The sequence below is a fragment of the Hipposideros armiger genome, unplaced genomic scaffold (assembly GCF_001890085.2).
Source record: "Hipposideros armiger isolate ML-2016 unplaced genomic scaffold, ASM189008v1 scaffold_14, whole genome shotgun sequence".
Taxonomy (NCBI): Eukaryota; Metazoa; Chordata; class Mammalia; order Chiroptera; family Hipposideridae; genus Hipposideros; species Hipposideros armiger.
Genome location: NW_017731364.1, coordinates 2,260,288 through 2,271,843, shown reverse-complemented (window position 1 = coordinate 2,271,843; position 11,556 = coordinate 2,260,288). Strand labels below are relative to the sequence as shown.

General features: G+C 48.8%; 1 protein-coding gene across 3 annotated transcripts; it reads right to left on the bottom strand.

Moving 5' to 3' along the window:
* Positions 1–252: 252 nt before the first annotated feature.
* ABCF3 (ATP binding cassette subfamily F member 3) lies at positions 253–11,277 on the bottom strand. 3 transcript variants are annotated; one of them, XR_002121836.1, is made up of 22 exons: positions 11,079–11,199; positions 10,704–10,851; positions 10,478–10,563; positions 9,943–9,989; positions 9,619–9,716; positions 9,395–9,517; positions 8,957–9,223; positions 8,547–8,627; positions 8,398–8,457; positions 8,241–8,297; positions 8,105–8,127; positions 7,939–7,994; positions 7,626–7,826; positions 7,451–7,527; positions 5,064–5,108; positions 4,852–4,984; positions 4,173–4,261; positions 3,979–4,070; positions 3,665–3,797; positions 3,421–3,508; positions 2,999–3,332; positions 253–2,777 (listed from the first exon to the last, which is right to left on the bottom strand). XR_002121836.1 is itself a non-coding variant. In XM_019623558.1 (21 exons), exons 1-21 carry the CDS (start codon positions 11,149–11,151, stop codon positions 3,174–3,176), a joined length of 2,130 nt encoding a protein of 709 aa, XP_019479103.1. In that variant the 5' UTR covers positions 11,152–11,277; the 3' UTR covers positions 253–3,173. The 3 variants fall into 3 exon arrangements, 2 of the variants coding, with proteins under 2 accessions (XP_019479103.1, XP_019479087.1); XM_019623558.1 differs by having other exon boundaries at positions 253–3,332; positions 10,484–10,563; positions 11,079–11,277; XM_019623542.1 differs by having other exon boundaries at positions 253–3,332.
* Between the last annotated feature and the right edge of the window lie 279 nt (positions 11,278–11,556).

The window sequence follows — 11,556 nt, the reverse complement described above, 5'->3', positions numbered from 1 at the left end:
TGCTGCGTCCCAGCCTGCGTGCATGCTTTCTGATGCCTGGCACAGCAGGAGGGCTGCAGGGTGGCCCTCCTGAGGCAATCATCTTGATGTTTATGTGCACATGTGCTAGTGCGCTAGCTGCTGCCCCCACTCCATCCATGAAATTGGATGGATCCATGGCCCTTAACAGTTTACAAAAATATTCGTTCAGTTTACACAGGACTTTGCCTCATTTAATCCTTCCAACTACCCAAAGAAGCAGGCGAGACAAACTGTGTTATGCCCATTTTATGGATAAGGACAATTTAATCAGGAGAGGTTGACTTGCCCAAGATGCCATTAGTGGTAGAGCTGGACTAATCCCAGTGCATGACTTGCCCATGTTTTTAATCATTAATTTAACAAACAACTATTCACTGAACACCCAGCATGTCGGCTAGTGCCAGGTACTCCTACTCATCAGCTTGCTCTCCTGAGAAACTTGTTCAAACCTCCCACCTCCCACTCCCTGCCCCATGCAATCAATGAGTTTTAAGTGATGGAATGAACAAACCTACGACTACTGAGCAGGTCACACTAGGAGCTGAAACAGTGCAGCGTGACAGTTACGAGCTGTGCTCTAGAGCCAGACTGGCCTGAATCCCAGTCCTGCCACCCACTATGTCAAATCCATTTCCTCATCTATAAAATGGGGATAATAACTGTGCCAGTTCATGGGGTGGTGAGGATTGAGTTAGCGCAGGTAAAGTGCCTACTACACAGTAAGAGCTCAATAAATACTGTCATTATTTCCTTAGCATTGTCTTGAAACGAGGTTTAAAAACAACAAAACGGGCCCCTTTAATCTGTCTCATTGGCTTTAAGGCCTGGCACTGGCAGGGCAGCTCCAGTGTCAGCAGCTGTGTGGCAGGACCAGCTCCCCCATGGTTGGGGCTAGACAGGCCCCACAGCACGAAGGGGTGGCTGCCATCATGGGCAGTCTGCTGTTTGAGGGTGGCCTCCCACCCTTGAGTGTCAGATTCCTCTTCTCTCTGCCCTGTGCTTTCTGGAATGGAGCTGGAATTGTCTACATTTTCTCTTAAGACAACTATCTTCTGCCAACTCCCCTCTAATCTCCAAAAGTTCACCTTACACACTTAGTGTAGGGTCTTTCTCAGCTGCTGCCAATTAATTCATTCCAACTTTCTGAAGGCCTGCAGTGTAGGCCTGTATTGTCATTTATACAGACTCCTCCCATCTTGTTAATCAAATCATGGAACTAAAAGCCAACCTGCAAGCCATCTAGTGCTGCCTCCAGAAAAGAGCCCTCCTCTAGAGTCTGGCAGGGCTGAACAGTCCCAGCCACTGGGAACTCACTCTCAGAAGGCAGCATGAGCTATTGAAAAACTTTTCCTTCCTTTGAGCCCAAATTGGTATACCTTTGGAGTCAGAGAACATTTATTCCTTTTCCCATATGACAGTCCTTCAGACTGGTCACACAAGAATCATTTTCTCAGTGCATTTATGTATTATGTGCTTGTCAGCCAATCCTATAAAGAAACCGAGTAGGAGTTGTTTAAAAAGGTTACTCAGCTAATACTGGTGACCCCTTTTATTACCAATAGAGCTGAAACTTGATCTTAAACCCAACTCCAACTCCAGGGCTTGTCGTATACAAAGCCATCTACCTCCAAAAGAAGCAGGTTGTGTCACAGAACCTTTCGGCTGCACTCCAACACTCTAAGGAGTTGGGAGAACTCATACTGGGATTCACAAGCTTGTGAGGGGTGAAGATGCTGAGAATCCAGCAAATAAGCAACACAGATCCTACACCAGATGGCTCTCAACTGGCCCATCTGCAGGTCTGAGGTTGGCAGTGATGGAGGCTGTGAGAAGGCTTTCAGGAGTGTGAGGGTGCACATGGCCACAGACACGGCTAGGGGAACACCTCCTCTGGCTTCCGAAAAGAAGCGAGAGGCTGAGGAGGCAGGCCAATTAGTGCCCTTCTGCTGGCTTCATCCATCACGGCCTGCTCTGTGGTCAATCAATAGAGCCTTCCTGTCTTTATCCTCCTTTACTCCAAAATAGGTATCTCTCTCCCAGCTACCTATAATAACCTTAGTAGCTGAGTTAACGTTCCTCAGTTGAGCTTTGTGACTACAATTCTCCACAAAGCCAGCAAGTTCCTTCTGTTGACTCTGGTTTCTCCACTGTCAGTGAGAGCAAAGCAATGTCTCTATCTTAGTGTCTTCTGCATAGCAATTACATACAGCAGCTGAGTCCTCGAGAAACAATAGTATAAATCATACTATCTCTGTTAAACATCCCCCCTTAAAGTCTGCTTAATTTGAAAACACAGTGCTCTGTTTCTTCCTATTAGACCCCATTCTCAGTTCACTACTTTCCAGGCCCCTCCTACATGGTTAGAGGAAAAATAAAGAAAATAAAGTCACCCCAGCAAAATGGGGATAAAAAGTTTCTTGGTTTCTCTTCAGCCTCATCTGAGGGTCCAGATCAGAGAAGCAGGGTGAGCATGGGCCAGAGACTACTGGAGAAAGCAGTTGGCAAACCATGTTTAAGGCTGCCAGATTACAGAATCAGTTCACTCTCCCAAGCAGTAAGGCTGAGACGGCAGAATCCAAGATCTCTTCAGCTGAGGCTGAGCCTGAACTATAGGGAACAGCACCACAGTGATGTAACACAGTGCCCTTCATTCCATCAGCTCAGCCCACTGCAAGGTCAGGCAGATGACCTCCGAGCCCCAGCGACTTTAATGATGTCTCCTTCCAGGGACAAGGCTGGTGATGCCATGGCTTCCTCTGTGTGATTGATACAAGTGTCACAGGAAAACACCAAATCAGAGAGCCCATACCCATTAACAAACTGCAGCCCTGCCAGGGAACAGCAGAGATGAGGCAAGGGAGATTTAATTTACATAGCAGCCACTCGGGGCCCAGTGAGAGCTGGGGCAGTGGGGGGATCTATAACCCCAGAGGGCACCCCCCAACCCCTTCCACTTGGAAGACCAGTTCTCACGGACCCTTAGATGGGGCTCCTTGGATGTGCAGAGGATGCTCCAGTCAAAAGGAAAGAATGGGGAATAAGGCTGTCCCCAAAGTCGGGCGAAGTCCATGGCCTGGAGATGTTTGCCTACATGGTAGACCAGGGGTCCGAGAGATCAGTCCATGTCCTGGGCGGTGCTCAGCCTAGTGGCCCTATAGAAAGCCCTCACGGCGGAACTGTTCCTGGAGAAGGGCGCGGTACTGGTCAAATCCCCCCTCGACCCGGGTGACGCCGCCTCCTTCACACACCCACAATTCCCGGCACACCAGCCGGATGAAGCGCTCATCGTGGGACACCAGAATCACACCACCCTGAAAAACAGGAGACCAAAGGCACTCAGAGGGGCCGTCAGGGGTGTTGAGACCTGGGGAGGAGTGGGCAGTGTGAAGGCACGCTCACCCTGAAATTGTTGAGAGCATGGCCCAGAGCCTCAATCGTCTCCATATCCAGGTGGTTTGTGGGTTCATCCAGAATATAGAAGTTGGGGCTGGAAGGCAGAACCCAGGAAGGTGGTCAGTTATGGGCAGGGGGTGGGGGGGGGGTGAAAGAAAATGAACTCCTCTGATACAAAGCAAGAGAATCATTGTCTACTAGGCAAGAGAGGTAAAGGGGAAGGCAAGAGCTCTAGAAAATGAGGCCTCACCAGGGCATGGTCATCTGAGCAAAGGCTACCCGGCTCTTCTGGCCCCCGGACAAGCTGGCAACGGGGCGCATGGCCAGTTCTCCAGAGATGCCATACCGGCCCAGCTGGTGACGATACTCCTCCTCAGGCCGTCCTGGAATAGGCCCCACCCCATCATGGCCCAACTCCCTCCCTTCATCCTCCCCCAGCCCCACTTCCAAATGCCCATGTCCTTACACCTAGATTTGGGTGGGCTGCTCAGCACATCCCCAAGGTAGGTCTAGCAGTGGGCATCAGCCCTGGCCCTGTCTCCTCAACTCAAATCCCTAACACACCAGGAAACTTGCATGCCAGCAGTTCCACAGCACTGACATTCAGGTCCAGCTGATCCACATGGTGCTGGCTGAAATAGCCAATCTTCAGATTCCTGCAGGCAGAAAAGAAAGTGGAAGGGGAGATGGACGGCGATGACCATAAAGGAGTGTGGCTACAGTGTATGACTAGTGGGGAGTGGAGGTGTGGGCCTTACCTGTGAGCATGTCTGATGCCTTGAACAGGTGTCAGGTCCCCCATAAGCAGCTTCAGCATGGTCGACTTCCCAGCTCCATTCTCCCCAACCTATATGAAGAAACACGAGAGCTTTAAGGAGTGTTCATGTGTGGGGCAGAGAGATGAGAATTGGTCTCGGGTAGTTCCGGTGACTTCCAACAACTAAAAAAATATTTTTAAGAAACTAAAGAGAAAAATGAAGGTAGTAGTAAAGATGTAAAGAGAACCTAACACCTGAGTACCTACTACGTGCTGGGAATTTAATTCTCCCAATAACCAAGTGAGGTAGATGTTATCTCTGTTTTAAAGATGAGAAAACTGCTTAGTAAGCAAGCTAGGAAATGGCCAAGTCAGGATCTGAAGTCTGACCCTGAAGCCCAGGCTCTCTCAAGTTTCATGGTTTGAGAAAACTCAGGGCTGAGGCCACTAAGATAAAATACTGCTCTAAGTATTCATAAAGTACCACATGCCAAGCTTTTCATCTTAGCAGGGCAGCCCTGTGGGATGGAGGATGGGGACGGTGTAAGTACAGCCAAGTCCTTGGCTCAGGCTCTGACTCCTGTCCCTGTGGACCTCTTGCCTCTGTAGCCCGAGGATCTGGGCCAATCCACAGCACATATTTGGGGTGGGAGAGACCATGGAACAAACAGCAGCCATACCACACAGATGCGGGACTCAAGATCAGCAGAGACAGAGAGACGGCTGAAGATGACGTGCTTGGGATCATAGTAGAAATCCACCTCATCTAGTTGCAGAACTGGCGGTGAGAACTTCTCAAACCCATCAGGGAACCTGCAGGAGGTGGAGGTGAAGGGCTCCGGGTGACCAGAAATAAGAGCTTCCCCACCAGCCCCTCTGGCCCAGCACTCACTTCATCACTACCTCCAACTCCTTGTCCACAGGTTTCAGCTTTGGTCTGAGGAGAAAAGGGGCGCTCTAGATTTATGACTTTAAAAAATAACGTCATTCTTACTGTACAAGTAATACAGTTCAGAGAAAACTTAGAAAAAGCTTGTACTCCCACCACCTAGATAACATTCTTACTTTAGAGTACAATCACGTGCCATATAACGATGTTTCGGTCAACAGCGGATCAAATGTAAGACAGCGGTCCCGTTAATATTATAATGGAGCTGAAAAACTCCAACCACCTAGTGACATCATAGACATCAAAACGTCGTAGCACAACACATTACTCACATGTTTGTCGTGATGCTGGTGTACACAAACCTACTGCGCTGCCAGCTGTATAAAGGTGTAGCATAAATATGTACAGCACATGCTTAATAATGATGATAAAGGACTATGTTACTGGATTATGTATTTACCGTACTATATTTTTTATTATTTTAGAATTAGCTCTTTCTACTTATACAAATAAAGCTTGCTGTAAAACAGTGTGCTGTGTTACACCGGCAGCAGCCTCATACGTCTCATGCTTATCACTTCTCTTGACTGCATCATTTCCTCTTGTGCTTAATTTAATCTCATGTTGTTTTACAAATTTAGTGTAGGCTAAGTGTACATTGTTTACAAAGCCTACAGTAATGTACAGTAATATCCTAGGCCCTCACATGAACTCATCACTCACTCACCCAGAGCAGCTGCCAGTCCTGCCAGCTCCATTCATGATAAAGGTAGCATTTTTTATCTTTTATACTATATTTTTACTGTACCTTTTTTATGTTTAGATACACAAATACTATTATGTTACAATTGCCTACAGTATTTAGTACAGTAACATGCTGTACAGGCTATAACCATACAGCCTAGGTGTGCAGTGGGCTATACCACCTAGGTTTGCATCAGTGCACTCTATGATGTTTGCACATGACAAAAGTTGCCTATGATGCATTTCTCAGAACTCTGTTAAGCAGTGCATGACTGTATGTTCTTCTAGTTCATGATATGCTGAAAAAATAGGATTACACTTTTTGTAGTTTGTCTTCCCAGTTAATATATTACAATATATGTTTCAATGTCACAAAATCTTAAGCCTTACGATTTTAGGGTCCCCTAACACCAGCACTTCTAGAAAGGTTGCTTCAAGATTAAACCTTCAATGCTCATCATCCTTAGTCATGAAAGAATGCAAATCAAAACCACAATGATATATCAAGTCATACCCACTAGGATGGCTAAAATTAAAAGACAGATAATAGGGCCGGTCAAGTGGTGCACTGGTTAGGAGTTGGCTTGGGACACCAGCTCTGAGCAGCAGGGCCCCGGTTTGGATCCCACATTAGGGCCAGCAAAGCTGCGCCCTCTACAGCTAAGATGGTGAGCAACAGTTGAACCTGGAGCTGGGCTGCCCTGAGTTGCCGGCAACGGCATAGGCTGCAGTGAGGCTGGCTGGCAGCAGGTGTGAGCTTTCGTGAGCTGCCATCCAATGGCCGGCGAGCGACTGCCTCACCTGGGAAGAGCTCAATGATAATACCAACATGGGCTAGTGAAGCAACGTCCTCCACAACTAGGACAGCAACAAAAGGACAGCAACTTGTCTGTTCCCCAACGCTGTTCCCCTCCCCCAATTCCCCAATAACATCTTAAAAATAAATAAATAAATAAATAAAAGACAGATAATAAATGTGGATAAAGATATGGAGAAATTAGAACCCTCATACAGTGCTGGCAGGAATGTAAAATGGCACAGCTGCTTTAGAAAACAGTTTGGCAGTTCCTCAAAAAGTTAAACATAGAATTACCATGTAACCCAGCAATTCCACTCCTAGGTATATACCCAAGAGAACAGAAAACATATATGTTCACACAAAAACTTGCACACAAATGTTCACAGCAGCATTATTCATAAGAGCCAAAAAGAGAAAACAATCTAAATGTCCATCAACTGATGAATCAAAAAACAAAATGTGGTGCATCCATACAATGGAATATTATCTGGCCATAAAAAGCAATGAAGTACTGATATGCGCTATAACATGGTCGAACTTCAAAAACATTATGCTAAGCTAAAGAAGCCAGACACAAAGGTCATGTTGTATGATTCCATTTATAGTAAATGTTTGGCATAAGCAAATATATATAGACAGCAAGTAGATTAGTGGTTGTCTAGGGCTGGGGACAAGATTAACTCGTTGAGAACAGTATAGAATACTCTTCTTTTCTGCAGGGAAGGGAGTTCAAGTTGGTTTCTAGAAAAGTGGAAGCCTAGAATGGGAGGGCAAAGGGTGGCCTATAAAATGAGGCAAGAAATTAAGAGAACAGGAATTAGGGCCTGGTCAACGACACTGTACTCACAGCTTATCCAGCATCTTGATTTTACTCTGTACTTGAGAGGCTCTGTTGGCATTGTAGCGAAACCGGTCAATGAAAACCTGCAGGTGGATGAGCGCAGGCATTGGTCAGGCTCCTTCACTCGCTGTCGCTCTTAATACTCATGGGATGGGGCACCCAGCCCTGCCTGCTCCCACACCTGGATATGCTGGCGATACTGCTGTTGTGCCTCATATTCACGCTGCTGGTTGAGTAGCCGCTCCTGCTTGGTCTTGATGAAGGTCTCAAAGTCTCCCCGGTAACCATCTAGCCGCTGGCTGTGCAGGTGGATGATGTCTGTGGCTATGGCATTCAGGAAGTTTCGGTCGTGGGAGACGACCAGGATTGTGGAGGGCCACGTCTGAGGGGGTCAAAGGATGGCCCAGTTTGGGAGGGAAGTCAGTTCCCAGCACCCTCAAGTGTCTTGGAGGCAGGCTTTCTCTAGACTTACTCCAACACCTGTAGGCACTCACCTGCAGGTAATTCTCCAGCCACAGGATGGCCCTTACATCCAGCATGTTTGTGGGTTCTGGAAAAGTGAGGGAAGACACATTTGGGATTGAAAGGCTAGCGAACCAGGAACTTGGGTGCGGCCACCCTTCCACACCCTAAAGCCAGGGTGCCCCATTTCAAACTCACCATCTAACAGCAGAAGATCAGGCCTATGGAAAAGAAGAATGCAAGGCTTGAGATTTTAGGTCAGTGGCTCACTATTGCCTCCCAGGAACCAAGGCCCACCTTCCATAGTATCCATACACAGGCCCAGAAGACTCACCTAGCAAACAGGGCCCGGGCAAGGGCCAGTCTCATCCTCCAGCCACCTGAGAACTCCCTAAACAAAGACAGAGCTGCATCAGAGGTGGGTGCTCACCAGGGCAGGCAGGTGAGCCAACAGTGTTCAGAGCCAAAAATGGCAAGGGCCACTCACTCACCGGGTGGGCTGCTGCTGCATTTTAGGTGTAAAGCCAAGCCCAGCAAGAATGACTGATGCCCTATGAGTGAAAAAGTTGAAGAACCCAGTTATAACAGGTAACAGAGGAAAAGGTGAAATGTGAAGGAAGAAAGGGGGTATTTCAAATACCTGGCAGGTGCTTTGTCAGCCTCAATCTCTTCCAATTTGGCATAGATTTCTGCCAGCTGTGCCGCTTCTGCGCCCTCGGCCCTGGGGTGGGAATGGGGAGGTAAGAGCAATCAGCCTGAATGGGGGCAGTCCAAGAGGACGCACCCTATGCAGTTGGAAAGCAGGCTTCTGGCTGCATGGTTGCTGGGACAAGAATAGAGTACAGGGAGGACCTGCTCACAGCAGTGAGGGCTGTGGGCATTGTGGGAGGAACAATGGTTTGAGAGCCTCACAGTGTTAAGTTCTAAGCTGTGCTGCATACTGGGATGGGCATGCAAACTTCCGATTGTGAGAGTATGGCAGGAACTCTGCGAAGGATAGCTGTGCCTCATATTCACGCTGTTCTTTATTCCCTAGCCCAAAACCCTCACCTGCCAGCAGCAATGAGGGCGCTAAGCTCCCGCTCCTGCCGCAGAAGGTCTTCTCGCACAGTGTCACTCTCCAACACACTCTGCAGGGCAGGGGTGTCATCTCCAGCAACCTCCTGCTCTACATGCAGCAGCGAAATATGGGCTGGAACCCTCAGGCTCCGGGTGGCCAGCATCTTCAGCAGCGTCGTCTTCCCTAGCCCATTCCGACCCACCAGCCCATAGCGGCGGCCCCAGGCCAGGTTCACATCTGCACCAGCCAGCAGTACCCTGCAGGGGGAGCAGAAAGAAGACAAAGGGTGCTCTAGTCGTAGGTGCACAGTAAGTCTAACATTATTTTAGAAACCTAACATTATTTTTAGCCCCATTTCATCTCTCTAAATTCTCCCTTAACTGGAAACACAAAGACATCACACACACCCCCCACGGCCACTTCCTCACCTATCACCAAAAGACACATCAAAGTTCTCAATTCGCACATCGTAGGATTTGTTCTTGCCCGATGACTCCAACCGACTCTCTTTTCTGCTGCCTGCCTGGCTGGCTGATGCCTCTTCCAAGACTCTTTTAAAGGAAAACATGGATGGTTTTTAGCACTCCCAACCACCCTTCCATCCCTACAGAGACGGCTCTACTCTTTTCTCAACCCTTCTTGTTAAACTTACAGAGGGTTGCTAGTCTTGAGTGTGTCCTTCTCTGAACGTTTCTCCTGCTTTGCCTTCAGTCGAGCCTCAGCCTTCTCTAGCTTCTTTGCATTCACTGTCTAAGGGTCCAAACACAACCATTTCACCCCAAGGTGTAGGTTTAGAGAGGAACCCCCAGAAAGGACACCTCAAGTTACCCCTCTCAATTCTGTTCATAATGAACAGAATTAAAGACTCAGGGAACGACAATCAGAAATCCCCCAGAAAGATATTCCAGTATTTAGAGACAGTCAACTCCTACCCCAACCATAGACACAGCCCTTTCCCTTTCTTCCTCCTTCTCACCGAGGATTGTTCCCTCTTTAGCAGTCCTGGAAGGTTGGTGCCACTGTCTGTAAGCGATAAGAAAAGCAGTCACCTTCTACCTGAGGGAAGGGAAACTAGCATTTTGAGTAACTAATAGGAACCAGACACAGACATTTCCCTGAAAGACAATACTAAAGATAGATAGCTATCCTCCTCCCTGCACCTAAATGAAAAAAGTATCTCACGGATTAAGGATAGAGAGACTGGGGCATATAAGCAACTCTTACAACAGCATGCAGTTGATGAGCAAGTCACAAAACTGGAGGGAGCATGAATCCAAGTTTGTTTAATTCCAAGGCCCATATGCTTCCTACCATTGCCAAGAGCTTGGTGAACCCTCCAATCCTACTCCCTTCATCAATGGGCTCTTCTGCCTTCAATAGAGACATCAACTAACTTCTACAATCTTGTCCCATGTTAAAGAGGTACCAGGAGTCCTGAGCTCCAGGGGTCAGGTGGCTGGGGGCTGGAGGCTGAGAAAAAGGAGAGGGTAGCTAGTTCAATCTTCCCTTACTCTCACCGTAGTTCTCCGTTATTTTTGACAACTGGATGGGGGCGTCTAGTAGCACCTGGCTGTTTCCCTGGCTCTGTGGCTCAGCCCTTGACGGTAGGGACAGAAAGCGCAGAGTTAGAATTTGAGGAAAAAACTCTATGACCATCAGATCGTCTTCCCTCATCTTCTGTCTCCTGACCGCAATTCCTCCCATCACCCCCACAAATAACCCTGCCCTGGCACGTACAGTCGCAGAGTGTTGTACATGCGCTGGCACACTGCTCTGATGCCCGCGTCATCCTTGCTGTCCCCGGACACTTCTTGCAACAGTTCCCCCACAGCTTCCACCAGATCATCCACAGATTCGAAGTCCGCGCTGCCGCTGTGCAAGACGCCTGGGCCAGGCGTGGCAAGACGAGAAAGATACCGGGTAGGGTAGACATGCAAGCAGCTTTAGTCCCCCAACCTCGGCCTCAGTCCCGGCTCCAGACCGAACCGGCCCTAGGAACAAGAGGTCACGCAGAGGAGAGGCCTAGTAGCGGCCTCCAGCACTGCCCTCCCGTAGTTTTTATCCCCGACTTCCACTTTGGCCTCCCCAGCGGTTTGAGTCAGTTTCGCTCACCCGTCACGTAGTCGAAGACCTGTCCGTCAATTTCGGGGAACTCGCTCCGCAAAATTTCAGCGCAAGTCGCCATGTTCCAGTAGGGCCCCCGTCTGCGCAGTCGCGCTGAGACCTCGGCCAAGGCCCGCCCCTTACCCTTCCCAAAAACTGGCCCCTCCTTCCAAGGCGCATGCGTAGTGCTGTCGTAAGAAAGGCGAGGAGTGCGCGGAACCTGTAGGCGGGATGAACCCGGCTGAAGAAACCTTGCGCAAGCGCCCCTGTGTACGCCGTAGCTGCTCTCTGCGCTTGCGCAACGCTTTTTCTGCTGAAAAACTAGCCACGTGGGGCTCTCGCTGCTTTCTGGGAGGTAGAGATGAGAAGGCTGCAGCAGGGCAACTCGTGGTTTATCAGGGTGGGAGACACTGGAAGGACCGGTGGGCGGGAACCTCCAGAGAGACAGGTGGTAGATTAAAGCAGTGTGGCTTGTTTTTGTGTGCAG